We start from the raw sequence: 21,962 nt of genomic DNA, 5'->3' as shown, positions 1-21,962 counted from the left end.
TGTTGGTGAGGATGTAGAGAAAAAAGAACCCTGTGCACTGTTGATCAGAATGTAAATTGGTATAGCCACTATGGAAGACAGTATGTAGGTTCTTCAAAAAGTTTAAACAAGAACTACCATTATATGACCCAGCAACTCCACCTCTGGGTTTTCCCCAAAGAAAACAAAAACATTAATTCAAAAAGATATATGCACCCCCATGTTCAATGCAGCACTATTTACAATAGCCAAGGTATGGAAACAATCTAATTGTCCATCCACAATGAATGGTAAAGAACTTATGGTGTATATATATATATACACACACAATAGGATATTATTTAGCCATAAGAAACAATGAAATCTTGCCATTTGTGACAACATGGATGGAAGTGAAATAAGGGAAACAGAGAAAGATGAATACTGTATTATCTCACTTATATGTAAAATCTAACAAAACAAAATAAGCTCATAGACACAAAGATCCAATTGGTGGTTGTCAGAGGTGGGGGCTGACAAGTGGGAGAAATGGGTGAAGTAGAGGGAAAAGGTAAAAAACAGAGGCACATGGGTGGCTGATCCAGTTGAGGGTCTGACTCTTGATTTCAGCTCAGGTCAGGATCCCAGGGTCATGGGATCAAGCCCTCTGTTGGGCTCTGTGCTGACAGTGCGGAGCCTGCTTGAGATTCATTCCCTCCCTCCCTCCCTCCGTGTCTCTCTGTGTCTGTCTCTGTCTCTCTCTCTCTCTCTCCCCCCTTCAACCCCCTCCCAAACTTGCAAGCTCTCTCTGTAAAATGAAAAATAAAATTTTAAGGTAAAAAATAATTTAATTAAAAATATGCATATAAAGGATATCTGTTCAACTATTATTTATAATAGCAAAAAATACATCAGCAGGCTAAGATTCCAATAAAAGGAAATCACTTAAACACTGATGTATTCCCAAAATGTATTATTATTTAGTCAGTAACTATTTTTAAGATAAATATACACTAATATGTTTATAATACAGTGGTGAAAAACAATACACACAAAGTGATCCCATTTTCACAAATGTATCTGAAATTAATTGTGTCAGGTTTCACCTTCCTATTAATGTCATACTTCCATTCTTACAGTCAAATCATTATGGCTAAGACAGAACTGGCTTGAATGTTAGGTATTAGAACCCCTCAAGTTATTTGTGTCTGTAAAAAAGGTGCTTCACCTAATAGCCACCAAGTCTATCAGCTATATTCACAATGCAGGATCCATCTTTCTCTTCTGATTCTCACTTTACCATCACCACTGCCCATAAAGCCATATTGAGAAACTTCCCAACTGCCTTTGCTCCCTAGAGAATGCTAATGTCAGAGCCAAAGCCCCAAAGCCTCCACACCCTGGGAAAGAATGGGCTCCTCTCTCCATTCAAAAGTTCCCAAAGCTGCCAATGGATGCAAAAAAGACATGGTACAGAAAGGGTGAGGGGTTTGCACTAGCAGCCTTGCTGTTCCAGTGTGACCAGCCAGAAGTGCACGTTACACATATATTTGCCAAGAAAAAGGTCTGAAAGGTTTTATAGCAAGTTGTCAATAATGGTTATCTTTTAGTATTCTGCAAGTTTTTCCTTATCTATGATTTAAAAATTTTCTTCAATGAAAATTTGTTTTTGAGGAAGAAAAAAATGTTTAAGTCAAAAAATGAAATATTTAAGTAGGAAATACATTACTGAGAACCATTTCCTTGAACAACAAACCATAAATACAATTTCCAACATTCACAGTCATCTGTCCTCTAATTCTGCCCCAATGCAAGGCTCTTCCTGTGCCATCGTTACTTACATTCTTGAAGACATTCTGTGTCTGTGCAGTAGGACTGGGACTGCCTCAACTACAATGAATAAGAAGAAAGGAAAGTTAGCCATTGGATTTAACCAAAAGTGGTTAATCTTTATTAGAAAGATCTTTTTTTTTTTTTTATTTTTAAACAAATGCTACCGCAGTAGATATATTGTACCTTCAGAATCAGATACAAACATAGACTACACTAAGGAGCAGTCGAGCTTTGGGGGATTTTTTCTAGTCAAAATAATTTTCAAATACACTGTGATCTAGCACAATTCACCCATTTATATTAAGGAATTAAAAAAAAAAAAATCACCTGTGACCTACCTAAACTGCTTCACATTATTAAACTTCCCAAAGAAGAACGCTAAACTGTAGAGGAAGACTACTAGAAAGAGAGTAAACTTTGTTAATGAGATTTTTTTCTCATGGAAAATTCGAAGCAGAGAAAAAAAAAAGATTCTATTTGTAGAAAATGCATCTTTGAAAGGGAAGAACAAATACTTTCCCTTTTTTGCTTAGATCTGCATAAACCATGGCTATAAGGAACTAATAAAAATGGATACCACAGGGGTTGGGGGTGGAATGGAGGAGTAGACTCTGACAGAGATGAAAACTAAAGTTTTCAATATTTATCTTTTTACACAATTTTGGGACCATGTGATTATTATTTTTAAAAAGAAAATTTAAAAGAAAAAACTATCAATAAATATACATCATCCTTTTATGAATGTCCACCCTATGCTGAGAAATTTTATGATGTTTAGAAATGACATGATAAATCTTAAAATAGAGATGGCCATATAGTAAAAGAGAATGAGGAGCATGCAACTTTTTAATTCAGCCTTGTTACTTTATAATGACACCCTCTCTCCATTAAAGTAGTAACTCATGACTTGCAATTGCTTGGGAAAACAACAGAGCAGGTGTGCTTAGCTGGTTAAGTATGAGAGCTCTGCAGAAAAGACCTGGATTTAAAGTCTGGATCTGCAAACTTCTAGAGTTTCAAAGACCTTGGTCAAGGTCTTTAACACTTCTAAACTTTAGTTTCCTCACCTGGTAAAATGAGGATAATATTACCTATATTTGAGTACTAGTGAGGATTAAAATAGATAATGCAAATGAACTGTAGTAAGAAACCAAGGAACGTTAGCTATTATTACTACTGTGCCATACCAATTAGGACCTCATCTAAACAATTATTGGAATTAACAACTAAACAAATCGTTTTATAAACTGTTCTCTAAGACGATCAGGCGTGCTTTGGTATATACCTCTAAAAGTAGTCCTACTTGAATTAAAATGGGAAGACAGATCTTAACCCTAAATAAGAAAGGGATCTATCAAAAACCTCTTTAAAAATTATACATTCTATGGCTATTATCAAAAATACAAAAGCAACAAGTGTTGGTGAGGATGTTGACAAAAGGGAACTCTTGGGCATTATTGGTAGGAATGTAAATTGGTGCAGCCACTATGGAAAACAGTATGAAAGTTCCTCAAAAAATTAAAAATAGAATCACCATATGATTCAGCAATTACACTTCTGGGTATTTATCCATAGAAAATGAAAACACTTATTTGAAAATATATGCACCGCCCCCCCCCCCCATTTCACTGCAGCCTTATTTACAATAGCCAAGACATGGAAGCAATCTAGATGCCCAGGAATGGATGAATGGATAAGGACAATGTTGCAAATATATATACAATGAAATATTATTCAGCCACTAAAAAAATGAAATCTTGCCATTTGCAACAACAGGGATGGACCCAGAGGGAATTGTGCTAAGTGAAAGAAGTCACAAAGAAAAAGAGAAAGGGGCACCTGGGTGGCTCAGTTAGTTAAGCAGTTAAGTGTCTGACTCTTGATTTCGGCTCAGATAGTGATCTTATGGTTCACGAAATCGAGCCCCTGCTGACAGGGCTCTGTGCTGACAGTGTGGAGCCTGCTTGGGATTCTCTCTCTCCCTCTTTCTCTCTGCCCTCCTCACCCCCCACCACCTGCATGCACGCACGCGCACTCTCTCTCTCTCAAAATAAATAAACTTTAAAAAAAAAGAAAAAGAAAAATAGCGTATGATCTCACTTATATGCGGAATCTAAAAACAAAAAACAAGCAGAGCTCATAGATATAGAGAACACATTCAATTCACTTTGCCCAGATCCATCAGAAGAATCACTACCTGAGGCAGCTCTAGCCTGATGAAATGTATTTTTTAAGTAATAAGACTGGAACGTTAAAATGATTCCTTGATCCACAGGGCTGCAGAATAGATGTTGTAGCAGGCATGAAAACAACATTCATCACCATCACAGCTCTTGAGTGACCAGGTCCACCGTCAATGAGCAGTAATATTTTGAAAGGAATCTTCTTTCCTGAGCAATAGGTCCTAGTGGTGGGTTTAAAATATTCAGTAAACCATGTTGCAGACGTGATGTCATGGAAGCTTTGTTGTTCCAACAGACACCAGCAGAATAGATTTAGCATAATTCTTAAGAGTCCTAGGATTTGGGGAACAGTAAATGAGCATGAGCACTGGCTGCAACTTAAAGTCAGTCCCTGCATTAGCCTCGAATAAGACAGTCAACGTGTCCCTTGAAGCCAGGCATTGACTTCTCTGGCTAAGAAAGTCCTAAATGGTATCTTCTTCCAATAGAAGGCTGTTTCATCTACACTGAAAATCTACTGTTCAGTGTAGTTACCTTAATGAACTATCTCAGCTAGATCTTCTGGGTAACTTGCTGCAGCATCCAAATCAGCACTTGCCACTTCACCTTGCACTTTGTTATAGAAATAACCTCTTTCCTTAAAACTCATGAATCAACCTCTTGTTAGCTTCAAACCTTTCTTCTGTAGCTTCCTCACCTCTCTCAGCCTTCATGGAATTGAAGAGAGTTAGGATCTTCTTGCTCTGGATTAGGCTTTTGCTTAAGGGAAGGTGGTAGCTGGTTTGGTCTTCTATCCAGACCACTCAAACTTTTTCCATTATCAGCAGTAAGGCTGTTTTGCTTTCTTATCATTCATGTGTTCACTGGAGTAGAACTTTTAATTTTCTTTCAAGAATTTTTCCTTTGCATTCACAGCTTGCCTAACTGGCCCAAGAGACCTAGCTTTCAGTCTATCTTGGTTTTTGACATGCCTTTCTCACTGAGCTTAATCATTAATAGTTTTTGATTTAAAGTAAGAGATGTGGGACTCTTCCTTTCACTTGAACACTTAAGAGACCATCACAGGGCTATTATTGACCCAATTTTAATGCTTTTATGTCTCAGGGAATAAGGAGTACTGAGGACAGGGAGAGAGATGGGGGGGGGGGGGGGGGCGGGGCGGGATAGATAGCCAGCCAGTGGAACAGTCAGAACACATACAACATTTATGGATTAAGTTCGCCATACTATATGGATGAAGTTCATGGTACCCCCAAACCAATTACAACAGTAATATCAAAGACCACTCATCACAGATCACCATAATAAATAATAATGATAAAGCTTGAAATATTGCAAGAATTGCCAAAATGTGACACAGAGACATGAAGCAAGCAAATGCTGATAGAAAAATGGTACTGGTAAGACTTCGATCAATGCAGGGTTGCTACAAACCCTCAATTTGTAGAAAATGCAGTATGTATGAAGTGCAAGAAAGTGCAATAAAATGAGGTATGCTTGCAGTTTTACTGAAACACAGCCACACGCATTCATTTATATATTGTCTACGGCTGCTTTCACTACAACAGCTGAGGTTATAATTATAGAGTCATCGAGCCTAAAATATTTACTATTGTGCTCTTAAATCATTGAACTTACTAGGAAACACACATGGAATAAGAGAAAAAACAAATATTTCTCTGTAGCCATATAAGAATGTTCATTTAGAGGGCAGCTGGGTGGCTCAGTAGGTTAAGCATCCAACTTTTGATTTCAGTTCAGGTCAAGATCTCACGGTTTGTGAGACTGAGTCCCATGTCAGGCTCTGTGCTGACAGGACAGAGCCTGCTTAGGATTCTCTCTCTCTTCCTCTCTCTGTCTCTGCCCCTCCCCCACACTCTTTCTCAAAAATAAACAAACATGTTTTTAAAATGTTCATGTAGAAATGTGAGATGCTCATGAATTACATCTATATAATAATAATAATGCAACAATCATTTGTTCACTTATTCATTCAATATACTTATTAAATGCCTACTATGTGCCAAGTACAGATCTAGGTACTGAGGATATAGTATGAAAAAGACAAAGTTTCTACTTTTATGGATCATACAGTCTTGTGGGGGGAAATCAGACGATTAACAAATATATTATGGGGCGCCTGGGTGGCTCAGTCGGTTAAGCATCCGACTTCATCTCAGGTCATGATCTCACAGTTGGTGGCTTCGAGCCCCATGTCAGGCTCTGCACTGACAGCTCAGAGCCTGGAGCCTGCTTCAAATTCTGTGTCTCCCTCTCTCTCTGCCCCTCCCCCAATTGCACTCTGTCTCTCTCTCAAAAATAAATAAACGTTAAAAAAATTAAAAATATATATATTATAAAAAATTTCAGAGAGCCATGCAGAGAACAAAAACAGGATGGCATTATATCTAAATCAGGCAGAGAGAGGCAATAACACTTAAGGGGCTATCTACGGGACAGTAAAGATCAAGGGATTGAGCATTCCAGGCAGAATAAACAACTAGGAAAGGGCCTTAGGTGAACAGGCTCCTGTGAGATAGTGATGAAGAACCACAAAGTCACTTGCGGCTGGGGCATAAGAGCCATGTTACTTAGCTGTTGTATTTAACCCCAGGACCAAATGCTCTCTCTGTATGCTCAAATCATCACAGTATGCTACTGATGTCATTTGTCTGACTGCCTTCAATTCTGAGACATAGCAATATATAACAGATACCCATATGGTTTATCATTGTGGAATTGGGAGTACTTTCTCATTTTATAATATTTGGGACATATTTAAATAAAAATTATATTACTTTTAAAATTGTATTACTTTAAAAAGTGACTTATTATAACTTAAATAATTTATTATAATCACAAACACTGGAAACTTGTATGTGGTAGGTACTGTAGTAAGAACTTTAACTTGTTATTTAATTCTCAACCAAGAGCTGGGGACAGGTTCTATTATTGCTACTTTACTGATGGATGAAACTTGAGTTTGGGAGAGGTTAGCTAACTTGATTATCCAGTACTAACTCCAAAATCTAAATCCTTAACACAATTCCATTCTACTTTACAATGTACAAAATTTTGTATCATAATTTTATAGTTAACAACATATCATTACATTCTCTCAAGCACAATTCTGAATTGTTACAAAATACTCCCATGAGTTGATGTACTGTATAATTGAACTGAAGCAAAATCTCACTAAAGTGAAAATAACCATATGTGTAGTTATTAAGTAGCTCTAAGACCAACATAGCCAATGTTTTCCTTCTACACTGAAAGAGATCTCTCTTGGGATACCTGGCTGGCTTAATTGATGAGCATGTGTCTCTTGATCCTGAGTTAGAACCCCACCTTGGGCACAGAGATCACTTGAGAGAGAGAGAGAGAGAGAGAGAGAGAGAGAGAGAGAGAGAGGGAGGGAGGGAGGGAGGGAGGGAGGGGCACCAGGGTGGGTCAGTCAGTTAAGCATCCGACTTCAGCTCAGGTCATGATCTTATGGTTCATGGGTTCGAGCCCCACGTAGGGCTTTGTGCTGACATCTGGAGCCTGCTTCAGATTCTGTGCCTCCCTCTCTTCCTGCTCCTTTCCCACTCATGCTCTCTCTTTCTCTCTCTCAAAAATAAACAAACATTAAGAAGAGAGAGAGAGAGAGCTCTTCCTTTAAGTGCCAGGGGAAGAAAGAGTAGGCTTCCCTTTGGGACTATGATAAAAAATGGTAATGTACAATTTGTCCTGCTATATAAGTTTCTAGAAAATTAACTAATTCACATATAATTGGTAAAAAGAGAAATTATGTCAGTTTAATGTGGAAGCTGTGTTGGTTCATAATAAGTGTTTTTTTCTAGGTAAGGGCAGCCAGAAGAGTGGGAGTCAAATGATTTTCAACAGGAAATGATAAATCCTTTGGCTCATGCTAAGCAGAGAGGAGCTCTTTCAGCTTTAAGAAAATTAAAACTGAGTGCCTACGGGCATGTGCATGCACTGCCCCCCCCCCCGCCCCTCCCCTCCCCTCAACCAAGAATGAGAAGAATTTATTCATTGGAAGCCTGGCTGAGTGCAGCACTTCAACTCTAGTCCAAGCTGCAGTGAATATTTGGGACATTCCACCAAGAGCTGTGGTTGGACTCTGCTCTTCTGGCAGGTCTTCTTTGAGTTCCTGGCTACATTCTTCACGTTCACAAACAGGCAATGCTGCAGGCTCTGAATAATGAGGTGCCAAAGTATCATGATCAGGACTACGTGTTTTTTCCAAACCAGTGTTTTGGAATATATTTTCAGTATTCAGATTCAAACACTTATGATGAGTAAATTACAGTCTTTAAAGAATTAAGGGCACCTGGGTGGCCCCAGTTGGTTAAGCATCTGGCTCTTGGTTTCGGATCAAGTCATGATCTCACAGTGGTGAGATCAAGACCCAAGTCGGGCTCCATGCTGACAGCATGCAGCCTATTTGGGATTCTCTCTCTCCTCTCTTCTCTGCGCCTTCCGTGTTCATGTACAGGCACACACTTTCTTTCTCTTTCTTCCTCAAAATAAATAAATACACACTTTAAAAAAGCCATGCATTTAAATACAAGAGAATCTCACTGTTTTGATGGAACTGTTTAAACAAAGGCCTAATTTACATCTTAGTTTTCTCTTGACTTATTTGGAGGATACAGTGGTACTATTGATGCTAATTTTGGCTATTCCAATAGGAAACTATTTGTGAAAACAAATATAATTAGAAGAAAACCAAGGATAATATGTGAAGGAAACAAATGACAGGATCTACAGGATGGAGTCATAAACTTCAAATATTTTCTGTATTACGGTGGAGGCAAGGGGAAGAACCACATGTGGACTATCTATAGCCAACAATTGTTGTCCAGGTAAATTTCATGTTAACACTGTTCCTGGGATCCCAGAAAATAACTAAAAGTAGATTTAAATCTCTCCATCTAACCAGGATGGTCATGGAAAATTTTTTGAAGTTAGCCTGCTTCAAAATCACAGAGACAGCATAACATGAGTATAATCAATATGTTTACTCATTAGGGAAAAAGGCAGAAAACACAGATTTAAAAAGACTGAAAGAATAAAAGAGACCTGGCCAAGAGATTTCACATTAGGGAAATTGATGAATATAAAATAGTCTGTTATGATACCCAGGAAGCCTAACAGAAACCCTTGGCTGTCAGAGGTCTCTGGGAAAAATGTAGATCAAAGAGACAATTCTTTTTTTTTTTTTAATCCCCCTTTTTTAAAAATTTAAAAAAAATTTACATCCAAATTAGCAGACAGTGCAACAATGATTTCAGGAGTAGATTCCTTAGTGCCCCTTACCCATTTAGCCCGTCTGCCCTCCAGTAACCCTCAGTTTCTTCTCCATATTTATGAGTCTCTTCTGTTTTGTCCCCCTCCCTGTTTTTATATTATTTTTGTTTCCCTTCCCTTATGTTCATCTATTTTGTCTCTTAAAGTCCTCATATGAGTGAAGTCATATGATTTTTGTCTTTCTGACTAATTTTGCTTAGCATAATACCCTCCAGTTCCATCCACATAGTTGCAAATGGCAAGATTTCATTCTTTTTGATTGCCAAGTAATACTATACCACATCTTCTCAAAGAGACAATTCTAATGACAAAAGCAGATAAATGGATCTTTTTGAGAAAACTTACTTTGGAGAAATTCACTGAAAAGAATTATAAAGAAAAGAAAGTCTCTCTCTGGAGTTACCAAAATGTACCTACTATAGACTGAATGTGTCCCAACTTCACTTGTTGAAGCCCTAAATCCCCAATGTGATGGTTTTTGGAAGCGGGGCCTTTGGGAGGTAAATAGATTTAAACGAGGTCATAAGGGGAAAGCCCCCACGATGGGATTAGTGCCTTTATATTAAGAAGAGACTAGAGTCCTTATTCCCTCTGTACCATGTTGAAGATACAGCAAGAAGGCAGCTGTCCGCAAACCAAGTAGAAAACCATCACCAGACACCAAGTCTACCTGTACTTGATCTTGGACTTTCCAGACTCCAGAATTGGGAGAAATAAATGTTTGATGTTTAAGCCACCTATCCATGGTATTTTGCTTTAGCCACCCGAGTTAAGACAATACCTGAACTAGAACTTACTGCTATTTTTTTTATGTCTGCTCAAGAACCTCACATATATTGGAAGTCATGTTCTTTCCCATGGACAGTAGCTGCCTGTGTACTGGTAAACAGAACAGTGGTTAAAAAGAGAAGCTTTAAAATCAGAGGTATATGGGTTCAAATTCTTTATCTGTTACTTTCCATAAAGTTTCAAACTATAAAAGACATATATATGACCTATTAATGTTATTGGGTCATTCGGTTGACCAGATACCAAGGTGCATCTTGTCCCAGATGCACCCAGAGTTGGAGACCCAAGACCAGAATGGGGAGATAGAGTTTACTGAGTAGATAAGTATACTATATTTTCAAGAGAGAAAGTGGGCCACTGCCAGAGCAAGAGTGGCAATGGCCCCAAGACTTTCTAACTGCATCCTTTTAAGTTTGCTTTTTCTATATGTAATTTTGGCTTTGATTGACAGCTGATGGTTACATAACAGTTTGGCTTCTGTGCATGCACGCAGCCATGATGCATTCTGTTATTTATGCATTGTCTATTTATGAGTTTCTAATGAGTTTTTGCTGTGATCTTAAGGCAGCTTGCACCTTTTGTGTTCATCCTCAGCTCTTGGAAGTTCCCTTGTGGCTTTTGAGCCAGCTCTGTGGCTAGGCCTTTCTTGTTCTGTTAGCCCTGGAGTGGCTCTGAAGGTGTGGCTGTTAACCCTGGGTGGGGTGGCTCAGAGTGTATGGCCAGCATCTGCTTTATCCCACCTTGTTCATGCCTAACTAACTGCTTAACATTATGAACTTTAAGGCATTATGAGGATTAAATGATATAATTAAACATATAAAAAATTAAACATGTATATAAAAATCCCAGTTCATGGTCTACAGGATAACGTTTTTAGATCACAGCAATTTGCAGGAAAGTGGGAAAAAGTCATTTTAATATTAAACAGGGCTGACTGTGTAAATAAGCATGCTCAAATTTATCACTATTATTTTTTTTTAAATGAAATTCTAAAACCAACAACAAAAAGTACTTTCAAAGTAATGACTAAACGGTTGGGTCAATGTCCTCTAACACAGCTCATGGTCGTAAGGTTCACTTGAAAGTCTCTGAGCAGTGAGATTCCTGTGGCTTTCCTCAAAACAAAAATAGAGAAAAATATTCATTTCTTTGACAAATATTTAAGGAGTGATTTTTTGTTAAAGTTTATTTATTTTGAGAGAGATAGAGCATAAGGAAGGGGCAGAAAGAGAGGGAGAGAGAGAATCTCAAGCAGGCTCCCCACTGTCAGCAAAGAGCTGGATGTGGGGCTCGAACTCAAGAATCATGAGATCATGACCTGAGCCAAAACCAAGAGTCAGACACTTAACCGACTGAGCGACCAGGCATCCCAGGAGTAATTTTCATGTGCATTTTGTCAAACTAAGGTTTTCAGATTTTAAGAGACTATTTTTTTCCCTAAACTGCTCAGAGGAATTATATGTATATTATTTGCAACAACTAAACTCCTTGCCAGTTTGAGAGCAAGATATTGAAAAAAGAGGATGAAAAAAAAAAACAGGTGTTCCCATTTTAAAGTATTCTCACAAATCATCAGTGTTAGGTCAGGTGTTCCAATATGCAGCTTGGGAAATAAAGTCATAAAACAGCAAGTATATATTATGGATCCAAAGATGTAGTAGGGAGCCTAACACATAAAATAACAATATAAGGGTGCCTGGGTGGCTCAGCTGGTTGAGCATCAACTTCAGCTAAGGCCAGGATCTCATGGTTGGTATGTTTGAGCCCTCTGCCTTGGGCTCACCGATGTCAACACAGAGCCTGTGTCAGATCCTCTGTCCCGCTCTCTCTGCCCCTCCCCTGCTCACATTCTCTCTCTCAAAAATGAATAAACATTTATTAAGAAAGAAAAGAGAGGCACCTGGGTGGCTCAATCAGTTAAATGTCTGATTTCAGCTCAGGTCATGATCTCATGGGTTCGTGGGTTTGAGCCCTACATCTGACTTGGTGCTGACAGCTCAGAGCCTGGAGTCTGCTTCTGATTCTAGGTCTCCCTTTCTCTAACCCTGTCCCACTTGTGCACTCTCTCTTTCTCAAAAATAAATAAACATTAAAAAAAATTTTAATTAAAAAATAAAATAAGAAAGAAACATAAACATAAAGCCCTATTAAAAGAACAAACAAAAAATCCAAAACACAACATTTCCTACGTTCTAATGGAGCTCAGTAGCTCAGGAATGTTCTAGTAGTTCTTAGAGCAGTGACCAAAATCGACAACATCCCACCATATGATGATAACTATTTGTTAGCATTCTGGTTACTATATTCCAGACATTGATATTTGTAAAATAGTTGATCCCTGAACAACACAGTGGTAGGGACATTGACCCCCCTTGCATAGTCAAAAATCCATATATAAGTTTTGACTACAGGAGACTACTGTAGACCGAAAGCCTTATTGATAACATAAAGAGTTGATTAACACACTTTGTATATCTTTTCATGTAAGCAAATGTCTCAGTTTACTTTTCTAAAACAATACTACAGACAGGGTAGCTTATAAACAGCAGCACAAGACAAGAAATAACAAGCATTAGTGAAGATGTGGAGAAAAGGAAACCCTTGTGCACTATTGGTGGGAATGGAAATTGGTGCAGCCACTATGGAAAAAAGTATAAGGTTTCTCAAAAAAAAAAAAAAAAAAAAAAAAATTAAGACCAGAATTACCAGTACATGATCCAGCAATTCCACTTTTGGGTATTTATCTGAAGAAAATGAAAACACTAATTTGAAAAGATATATGCACACCCATGTGCACTGCAGCATTATTTTCAGTAGCCAAGATATGAAAACAACCTAAGTGTCCACTGATGGATGAATGGATAAAGATGATGGTGTGTGTGTGTGTGTGTGTGTGTGTGTGTGTGTGTGTGTATACAGAGACATAAAAAGAATGAAATCTTGCCATTTGTGGCAATCCAGATGGACCTTGAGGACATAAGCTAAGTGAAGTAAGTCAGAGAAAGACAATAATCTGCCTTATACATTTAATTTAAAACAACAAACCAAGCTAATGAATACAGAGAATAGATAGGTGGTTACCAAAGATGGGTGGTAGAGGGTGGGCAAAATGGGTGAAGGAGGTCAAAAGGTACAAAATTCTAGTTATAAAATAAGCCATGGGGATGTAATGTAAAACATGGTGACTATAGTTAACAACACTATATTGCAGATTTGAAAGTTGCTAAGAGGGTAGATCCTAAAATTCCTCATCACAAGATGAAAAATTTCTTTGTAACTATGTATGATGTTGGATGTTAACTAGACTTACTGTGGTGATCATTTAGTAATATGTAAGTATCAAATCATTTTGTTGTATACCTGAAATTAATATAATGTCAAATATACCTCAATTGAAAAAAAAAAGGATGGAATATATTTCCTCTCCTCTTGAACCTAAGCAGGCTTGTGATTGCTATAATCAAAGGGCTGTATGCAATTTCTTAGGCCAGGTCATAAAAAGTATCCAGCTGCTGGGGTGCCTGGCTGGCTCAGGCCGTAGAGCATGTGACTCTTGATCTTGGGGTTGTTGAGTTAGAGACCCATGTTGGGTGTAGAGATTACTTAAGGAAATTAAAAAAAAAAAAAAAGTATCCAGCTGCTGGCTGGTTCTTCCCCTTCCCTATCCTCCCTTGAGATGGATACTTAACCTTGGAAGCAAGCCACCACCACACTGTGAGGAAGCCAAGCATCCATATGAAAAGGTCATATGTAGGCTGGGAGTACTAGGTAGGGTTTCAGTCTACCAGTATCAGCTGCCAGACAATGAGTGAGTGAGCCTCCAGATGCTTCCTGCTCCCAGCCTCTGAGTCTTACAGCTAAGAACCCAGACATTGTGCAACACACATGTCACCTCCACTATGCTCTGTATGAACTCGAGACACAGAGTTTGTCATCTTAATAAAAGGTTTTATACCACTAAATTTTTGAGTAATTTGTTATGCGGTCATACAACTGGAATAATATAAAACAAATGTTAACAGCTTATATTCAGTAAAGAAGCAATGAAGCATTGGAAAATATAGGGAGATTTTTATTTTCTCTTTTGACAGTATACTGCTTGAATTGTGTGCCATAAGGACATGCAACCATTATTTTATCTTTTTTTATTATTATTTTCAATATTTATTCATTTTGAGAGACAGAATGCAAGCAGGGGAGGGGGGCAGAGAGAAAGGGAGAGGCAGGATCCAAAGCAGGCTCCAGGCTCCGAGCTGTCAGCACAGAACCCGACCTGGGACTTGAACCCACAGACCATGAGATCATGACCTGAGCTGAAGTCGGATGCTTAGCCAACTGAGTCACCCAGGCACTCCCATATAACCTCATTTCCTAATTGGTAAACTGAATTATACCTCTAACCACAGAAGGACTAACTAGTCTTCCAGTGCCTGGATGATATTGATAAAAAATATTAAGATTTGAAAGTAAGAAATTGACTAAAATTTCCTTTATTAACTAAAATAAAACCCAGAAGTTAATCAGATGATTAAAAAAGGCTTTGTACCACATGGAAGATGCTAAATACTATTATTAAATTGGGGAGATATACTTCCCTACTTTTACTTTTTTTTTAATGTCTGATTATTTTTTGAAAGAATATATTCATGTATTATTTCAATAAGTGTTTTACAAAAATTAAAATTAAAATTAAAATAAATAGAGGCGCCTGGGTGGCTCAGTTGGTTAAGCGTCATACTCTTGATTTTGGCTTGGGTCATTATCTCATGACTCATGAGATCAAGTCCCATGTTGAGCTGACAGTGCGGAGCCTACTTGGATTCTCTCTCCCGCTCTCTCTCTGCCCCTCTTTCACACTTATGCATGCTCTCTCAAAAATAAATAAATAAACATTAAAATTTTTAAGTAAATAGAAAAAGATACTAGCAGTAGATATATTTGCTAGGTAGACAGGTTTCTCAAGAAATTTTTCAGGCACACACATTTTTCTTCCAGGAAAAAAACCAATCAATCTTAATGTAACTTATTTAAGTACAGTGAACATTAGCCACAATTTACAGGGCCTTCAGGCCTATAATGAGGACTCTGACCAAAGATCTCCCAGATCACATGCTTACAATACTCTAATACAAATACAACTTTAAGTAAATTAAAATTTTAGAGGTTTCAGTTACACTGTTTAGATGTGAAATACAAAGCTCAACAAACCAAAAAAGGGATTATCTTATTTCAAATCTTAGGTTACAACAGAGAGCAGGAAAAACACAAAACATGATCCAAGTTCACATTACTAAATCTATCTGTTCTCTCTTTCTGGAACTCCTATCATTAATAGAAGAAATTTTATGCCAAGAGACAGCCAGTCAAGGAGAACAGAGAAAGAAGGAGGTATCAAGGGAGCAGAATAGGGTGAAACCAGAATAATTCTACAAATGGCTTCAATGGGAATGGAAAAAGCCCCCTGCAGGCTGTTTTTATTGTTGTAAGGAAATATTAGTCATTAAAAAAAAAAAAACAAACACAACTAAATACAGTTGTTGTAAGGAAATGCCCTTTTTTTTTTTTAAAGAATACTAACTCCACAAGGGCACACACAAAAAAATACCACACAACTTTAAAAAATGACCGATTTATAATGAGATTACAATTTTGTGCTGGCATCTTTCTACACATGTAGTAGTATTCTACCATATCAAGAAAAATCCATTACTTATCACTAAGCATGTTTCCATATTAAATCAAGTAATGCAACATAGCATAACTTGATGAAAAGAACTGATTTTAAATGAAAGAAACTCACTGTATATATATTTTTATCCACTTCTTTAAAAGAAGTCTTACCAACCAGTATTTAATGAGTAAAGCATTAATTATGAAAGAAATAGATTGTAATGTCAGAAAATGCCTCCTTTTATTAATGTTTCTGAACATTGTGGAGACAAATAGAGACATAAACACACTTAGCAAAGTACAACTGTGTTATGAACCTGTGTGTAACTCAATGATGTAATTAAGTCACCAGAAGTACACCTGCCAAGTGAATAAGCAAAGCTTTGTCATGAGCACCCCAAAATGGGCACTCTTTGTACTGCAGTCTTATCAACCTTAAACGTAAATGCAGCTTATAATGTATTATTTAAAACACTCCTATAATACAACCGGAGATATAATCATTTGCTTTTAAAGTCCACACTATAGACAGACAATAAAATGAATGAAAATCAGATTTATATTCTTTATACTGGTACAGCCTAAGAGTTAAACAATCAAAATTTACATAAGCACTGATGAGGCAACAGTAAAAAAAGCACTGAATTGTTGTTGTAGCCATTTTGCCTTAGGAGACATACAAGTTTTTTCTATTTTTATATATTTTTTATATGCTGATGAGAAAAAAATCTACCAATTTAGAAATCAAAGAATTAAGAACAAAAGAAAGTCTTATTAGGATTACTGAAGAGCTAGGGGCACCTGGGTGGCTCATTTGGTTCAGCGTCCCACTCTTGATTTTGGCTCAGGTCATGATCTCACAATTCATGAGATCAAGCCCCACGTGGGGCTCTGTGCTGACAGTACGAGCCTGCTTGGGATTCTCTCCCTCTCTGCCCCTTCTCCACCTGCTCGCGCGTGCTCTCTCTCTCTCTCAAAATAAATAAACATTTTTTGAAAAGAATTATGGGAAAGCTAAACATAATATCTTTTCTTTTCAAATCATATAATAGTATACTCAAAAATTTTCTTCTTCAGTGAAAAAAGTCTGTACTACATATTGTGTATAATTTTACTGCTTCTAACGCCTTTGAAGTAGCTTACAAAGTTTTATCTTTTTAAAGTTTTACTTAAGTAATCTCTGTACCCAACGAGGGGCTTGAACTCACAACCCCAAGATCAAGAGTTGTATGCAGAGGTTTTTTTCTTTAAATTTTTTTTAATGTTTATTTAATTTTGAGACAGAGAGAGGCAGAGCATGAGCGGGGGAGGGGCAGAGAGAGAGGGAGACACAGAATCCAAAGCAGGCTTCAGGTTCTGAGCTGTCAGCACAAAGCCCAATGAGGGGCTCGAACTCATGAACTGCAATATCATGAACTGAGCCGAAGTTGGATGCTTAACTAACTGAGCCAGCCAGGTGCTTTCCGAGTTTTATTTTTAAGGCTATTTGATTAGGTAGTACATTCACAGTTTTAAACTGTACAAATACAGTGAAGAGTCTCTCCTTCATTGCTTTCTTCTATCCTCCTAATGTTCCCTTGATCACAAATATAGTGTTTTTAAATTTTTTTTTTCAACGTTTATTTATTTTTGGGACAGAGAGAGACAGAGCATGAACGGGGGAGGAGCAGAGAGAGAGGGAGACACAGAATCGGAAACAGGCTCCAGGCTCTGAGGCATCAGCCCAGAGCCTGACGCGGGGCTCGAACTCCCAGACCGCGAGATCCTGACCTGGCTGAAGTCGGATGCTTAACCGACTGCGCCACCCAGGCGCCCCACAAATATAGTGTTTTTAAAGGTGCTTGAAGGAGACCAACTGGCAGCAGCAGAACAGAACAGGGCACTAAAGAAATAGTACAAGGCAAGGGCACCTGGGTGGCTCAGTTGGTCAAGTGACTGACTCTTGGTTTCCGCTCAGGTCATAATCTCACAGTTAGTGGGTTCAAGCCCCACATTGGGCTCCGCACTGGCAGTGCAAGACCTGCTTGGGAGTCTCTCTCTCTCTCTCTCTCTCTCTCTCCCTCTCTGCTCCTCCCCTGCTTGCGCCCTCTCTTTCTCAAAATAAATAAACTTAAAAATTTTATTAAAAAAAAAGAAAACAAAAGAAACAGCACAGGGCCTAGAGCTAAACTGCCAGAGTTGAATGTGCCTCTGCCACTCTCTGTTCAGCTCTGACACCTGGAAAGAGTGACTTAACTTCTCTGTACCTCAGTTTCCTCATTTGTAAAAGGAAAACTTACATCATGGGCTTAAGCTAGTACCTAGACTAACTTGAAACTCCTCAATATAACCATTATTATGAGCTCCAGTATACCCCTTGGAAACCATTCCTATGTATTTACAAACATATACTGACCTACACACACACACATCCCCCACATGTTCTCACACTCCAACCCCACAAAGGCATCTCTATGGCTTTCACTATCTTTTCTCAGATACTTCTAAAGAATGTTTCTTCTTGTATTTATAATAGTTTTTGTGTTCTCCGTTGTTCAAGACATAAAGGTCCATATTTTTTTGATGAATTCTATCTTTTGTCAATATTATTTCCATGTTCCACTTAATTGTTTTGGCTTTGAATTATATTGTGTCTAAGATCAAGAGTACTGCATTCTTTTGAGATAGCTTTTTCCTCACTCCTTTATCACATACCTACTATATATATATATATACATATATATATTTTTTTTTTTTTTTGAGAGAGAGAGAGAGAGAGAGAGAGACTGGGTGGGGGGAGAGAGGGGCAAATGGAGGGAGGGAGGGAAAGAGAGAGAGCGAGAAAGAATCTCAAGGAGCCTCCATGCTGAGTGTGGAGCCCAACTTGGGGCTCAATCCAATGATCCTAGGATCATGACCTGAGCCAAAATCAAGAGTCAGACACTCAACTGACTGAGCCACACAGACACCCTAGTAACTGTCTTCCTTGTAAATAGCATTTCAAGACTCCAATCTAACTCTTTTAACAGGGGATGAGAACCCACTCACACATAACATTTTACTTGTGCTTTCTATGAACTACGCTTCTCTTCTTTCTTCTTGCCTACCTTCATAAGCTTATTTGGGTTTCCTCTTTTTTTTAATGTTTATTTATTTTGAGAGAGTGCATGCACACGAGTGGGGGAAGGGCAGAGAGAGAGGGAATGAGAAGGAATATCAAGGAGGCTCCACGCTGTCAGAGTAGAGCCCGACACAGAACTCGAACCCACGAACCTGTGAGATCATGACCTGAGCTGAAGTCCAGAGTAGGCCTCTTAACCATCTGAGCCACCCAGGCTCCCCTCCTTTTTTTTTTTTTAAACTCTACTTCTCCTCCCATCATATGTTCTCCAATGTGTCAGTATCAGGGCATCGTGGATATCTGAGAGGCAGATCTTCGATTGTTGTGACTGGCTTACATCCCACATGACTTTCAAATGTCCTGCCACCTATTCACATAAGTGAAAAATCTGAGCCTTTAATCTAAGTCCATTAAAAAAATAACAGCAAGATATTTTTTGGTTAGCTGACACTAAATTACCAAGGAATTTAACTGGAATTCAGCATTTAAATCAAAGGAATATTATACTTAGTTTTGTTTATAACTTTACAAAGAATTGTTCACCATTTCAGAAAATCATGTTGCTGGTGATATTTAAGACCAGGACAACATACTTATATGAAGCTGCACTTATAGCCATAACTTGCACAATGATTTTTCATATTAGACACATCTAATTATTTCATCTTGTCTTTGAATGTAGCTAGCTATGCCCAACCACACTGTGGTCCTCTTATTTTCTTCAACTGCTTTCTTGTTTTCCTCTTTATAGTTATTAAAGGATCAGGATGGTGACAGCGTATACAAACAGCTTTCCTTATCAAGGAAGGATGCAGGCAGGCTAGAGAACCTCTTAATGCTCAAAGTAGGGAAAGCTTCATTCTAAGGCTTTATATATAGCACATTTCATTTCTGAACCATTTCCTCTTTTATATCCACTAAAGGTCTGGGGTTACTCTGGCTTCTCTCTTGATCCTTAACATCCAACTAGAAGCCCTCCCCATGAATATTTTCTACTTTTCTTAGAAAGCAGTAACCTGGTTTTAGCCGGTAGCAAAGGCCTCAACCAGTCACCTTACATTCCATGGAGGAAAAAGATACACAACATATCCAGCTACCTAATAGACTCACACCTTGTCTTTTTACTCCTAACTGGAAGGTTTTTGCTTTTTGTTGTTTTAATTTTTATTAGTTATTCATGTATACAATTCAGAGTTAAATAAACACTTTTGCCAGTCTGTTCCGAAAAAAAGCAGTTCCTCATTTCTGCATACCTATTTCTCCTCCCATAGAGGAACGACTTTCACCTTTTAGCTGATTATTTTAGTATTTACCTCCATGTCTTTATAAATATGCGTTATTGCTACTTCTTGATTTTTCAGTTTTAAGCAATACCCATTGATTCACCAGTATAGAATAAGAAGACCTAGTTCTCTCTTTTCTGAACCCAACACACATGTACACTCTTCCCATCTGCTAGTAATTAAATCATAAATTGGTTTAGCTCAATAGTTTTAACATTATTATGACTATGTAAATGCTCTTCACATTTGAACCATGTAGTAAATTATAATTACTTTTTCTTTTCTGTACTATTTTCTGTATTTCCTTAAAGTTAAATGTTCTTTTTTCCCCCCATTTACTTGGTTTTCTAGGACTTTTGGCAACTTGTTTTCAGCTTTTTAGATCACAAAATGTCTCGACTCACTAGGTGTTCTATCAATTCATCCTCCTGAAAAAGTCTCTGCTAGAGCTGTGTGACACCCTCTCAATGAAACCAGCTGTCTTGTATCCACAAACCTGACGCACAGCTATCACCTTGGGATTTCCATTCACCATTATCCTGGAAGTTACTTTTGCTTCTTGCATGTGCTAGACCTCTCACTTTCTACACTCAAATCTTAGTCTCCCTCCTTGGTTTATGTCTTCATTTTGGTGAAAAATAGTTCATTCTTTAGCACCTTTCTAAGTAATGGTACATGAGATAGGATTTTTGAAGATTCTCTCCTATTTGATTGACACTTTGGTTGAATACAGAATGCTGGATTTGTAATAATTTCCTTTCAGAACTTAAAGTCTTTGTGCCAATGCCTTCCAGTTTCGCTATAGAAAAGTCTAAAGTCTTTACACTATCGATCATTTGTGTGTGACCTGTAAGAGGCCAGAACTGTTAGACAAAATGAGCAAAAGGGAAGAGTGGGGTGGAGAAGGGACAGATCATGTAGGGCTATGTAAATTTTTTTTCACTTTAAGTGTCATGCAGGAGTTCGAGGGAAGGAGAACATTATCTGTTTTATCGAAAATAGATCACTTCAGCTGCTGTAGTGAAAACTAAACTTGCAGAAAGTGGGGCATGGCAAGGAGGTGGAAGCAAGGAGACTCATAAAGAGGCTAATTTAATAATCCAGGCAAAAGCTGATGTAGACTAGAACAGGATGCTGCAAGGAAAGTGTGAGAAATGTCTGGATTCTAGATATATTTTTAAGGTTGAGTCAAAAGGATTTGTTTCTGCATTAGCTATGAGGCTGAAAGAGTAAAAACTGACACAAAAGGTATTGCCTGAGCAACCAGAATAATGGAGTGAATAGAAGAGACAAGGAAGTTTAAGCCTGGGGGCAAGAAAAGAAGTCTGGTAATGCACATATCATGTGTAAGATGTCTACTAGTTATCTAAATGGAGATGCTGCATCAACACTTGGACATACGAAAGTCTAGAATTCAGGAGCAAGCAGCTTCTTGGCTGCCCTAGCTCTGCAGCACGACTTTGGCTCCCTCTTGTTTTGGCACTTACCCTCCCTTTGATCGTATTCATTTTCCATGCTAGGTTCTCCTAGTCCGTGCTAGTGTGAGCCACGTACTACTATCCTTTTAATAGGTCTTTTTCTGCTTAACTCAGTCAGAACTTCTATAACCTATAATAAAGAACCTTAACTGATATCATTACTAAATTAGGAAAAGAATTTAGTTTTAAATTGTGAATGAACAGAACTTTATTAAAATGGAAAGGAAACAATGGTAAAATCTTAACTGCTCCTAAGCTGAAAATATCCCTTGGCAAAGCCCACCTATTTCCACAGAATAGGCAAAACTAAACTGCAGTCCAGTACACAATTAATAATCTAACCATAAATAATCAT

General features: G+C 38.0%; 1 protein-coding gene across 2 annotated transcripts in view; it reads right to left on the bottom strand.

Moving 5' to 3' along the window:
- The window catches only part of SMIM14 (small integral membrane protein 14), a 79,825-nt gene that overhangs the window by 18,330 nt on the left and 39,533 nt on the right, over positions 1-21,962 (bottom strand). For both annotated transcript variants that reach the window (XM_027055569.2, XM_053217450.1), the window contains exon 3: positions 1,800-1,848. In XM_027055569.2, coding sequence (XP_026911370.1) covers positions 1,800-1,848 — 49 coding nt within the window. The remainder of the gene's footprint in view (positions 1-1,799; positions 1,849-21,962) is intronic.

The sequence above is a fragment of the Acinonyx jubatus genome, chromosome B1, assembly GCF_027475565.1.
Source record: "Acinonyx jubatus isolate Ajub_Pintada_27869175 chromosome B1, VMU_Ajub_asm_v1.0, whole genome shotgun sequence".
Classification (NCBI taxonomy): domain Eukaryota; kingdom Metazoa; phylum Chordata; class Mammalia; order Carnivora; family Felidae; genus Acinonyx; species Acinonyx jubatus.
This window is presented reverse-complemented; position numbering and strand designations above follow the sequence as displayed.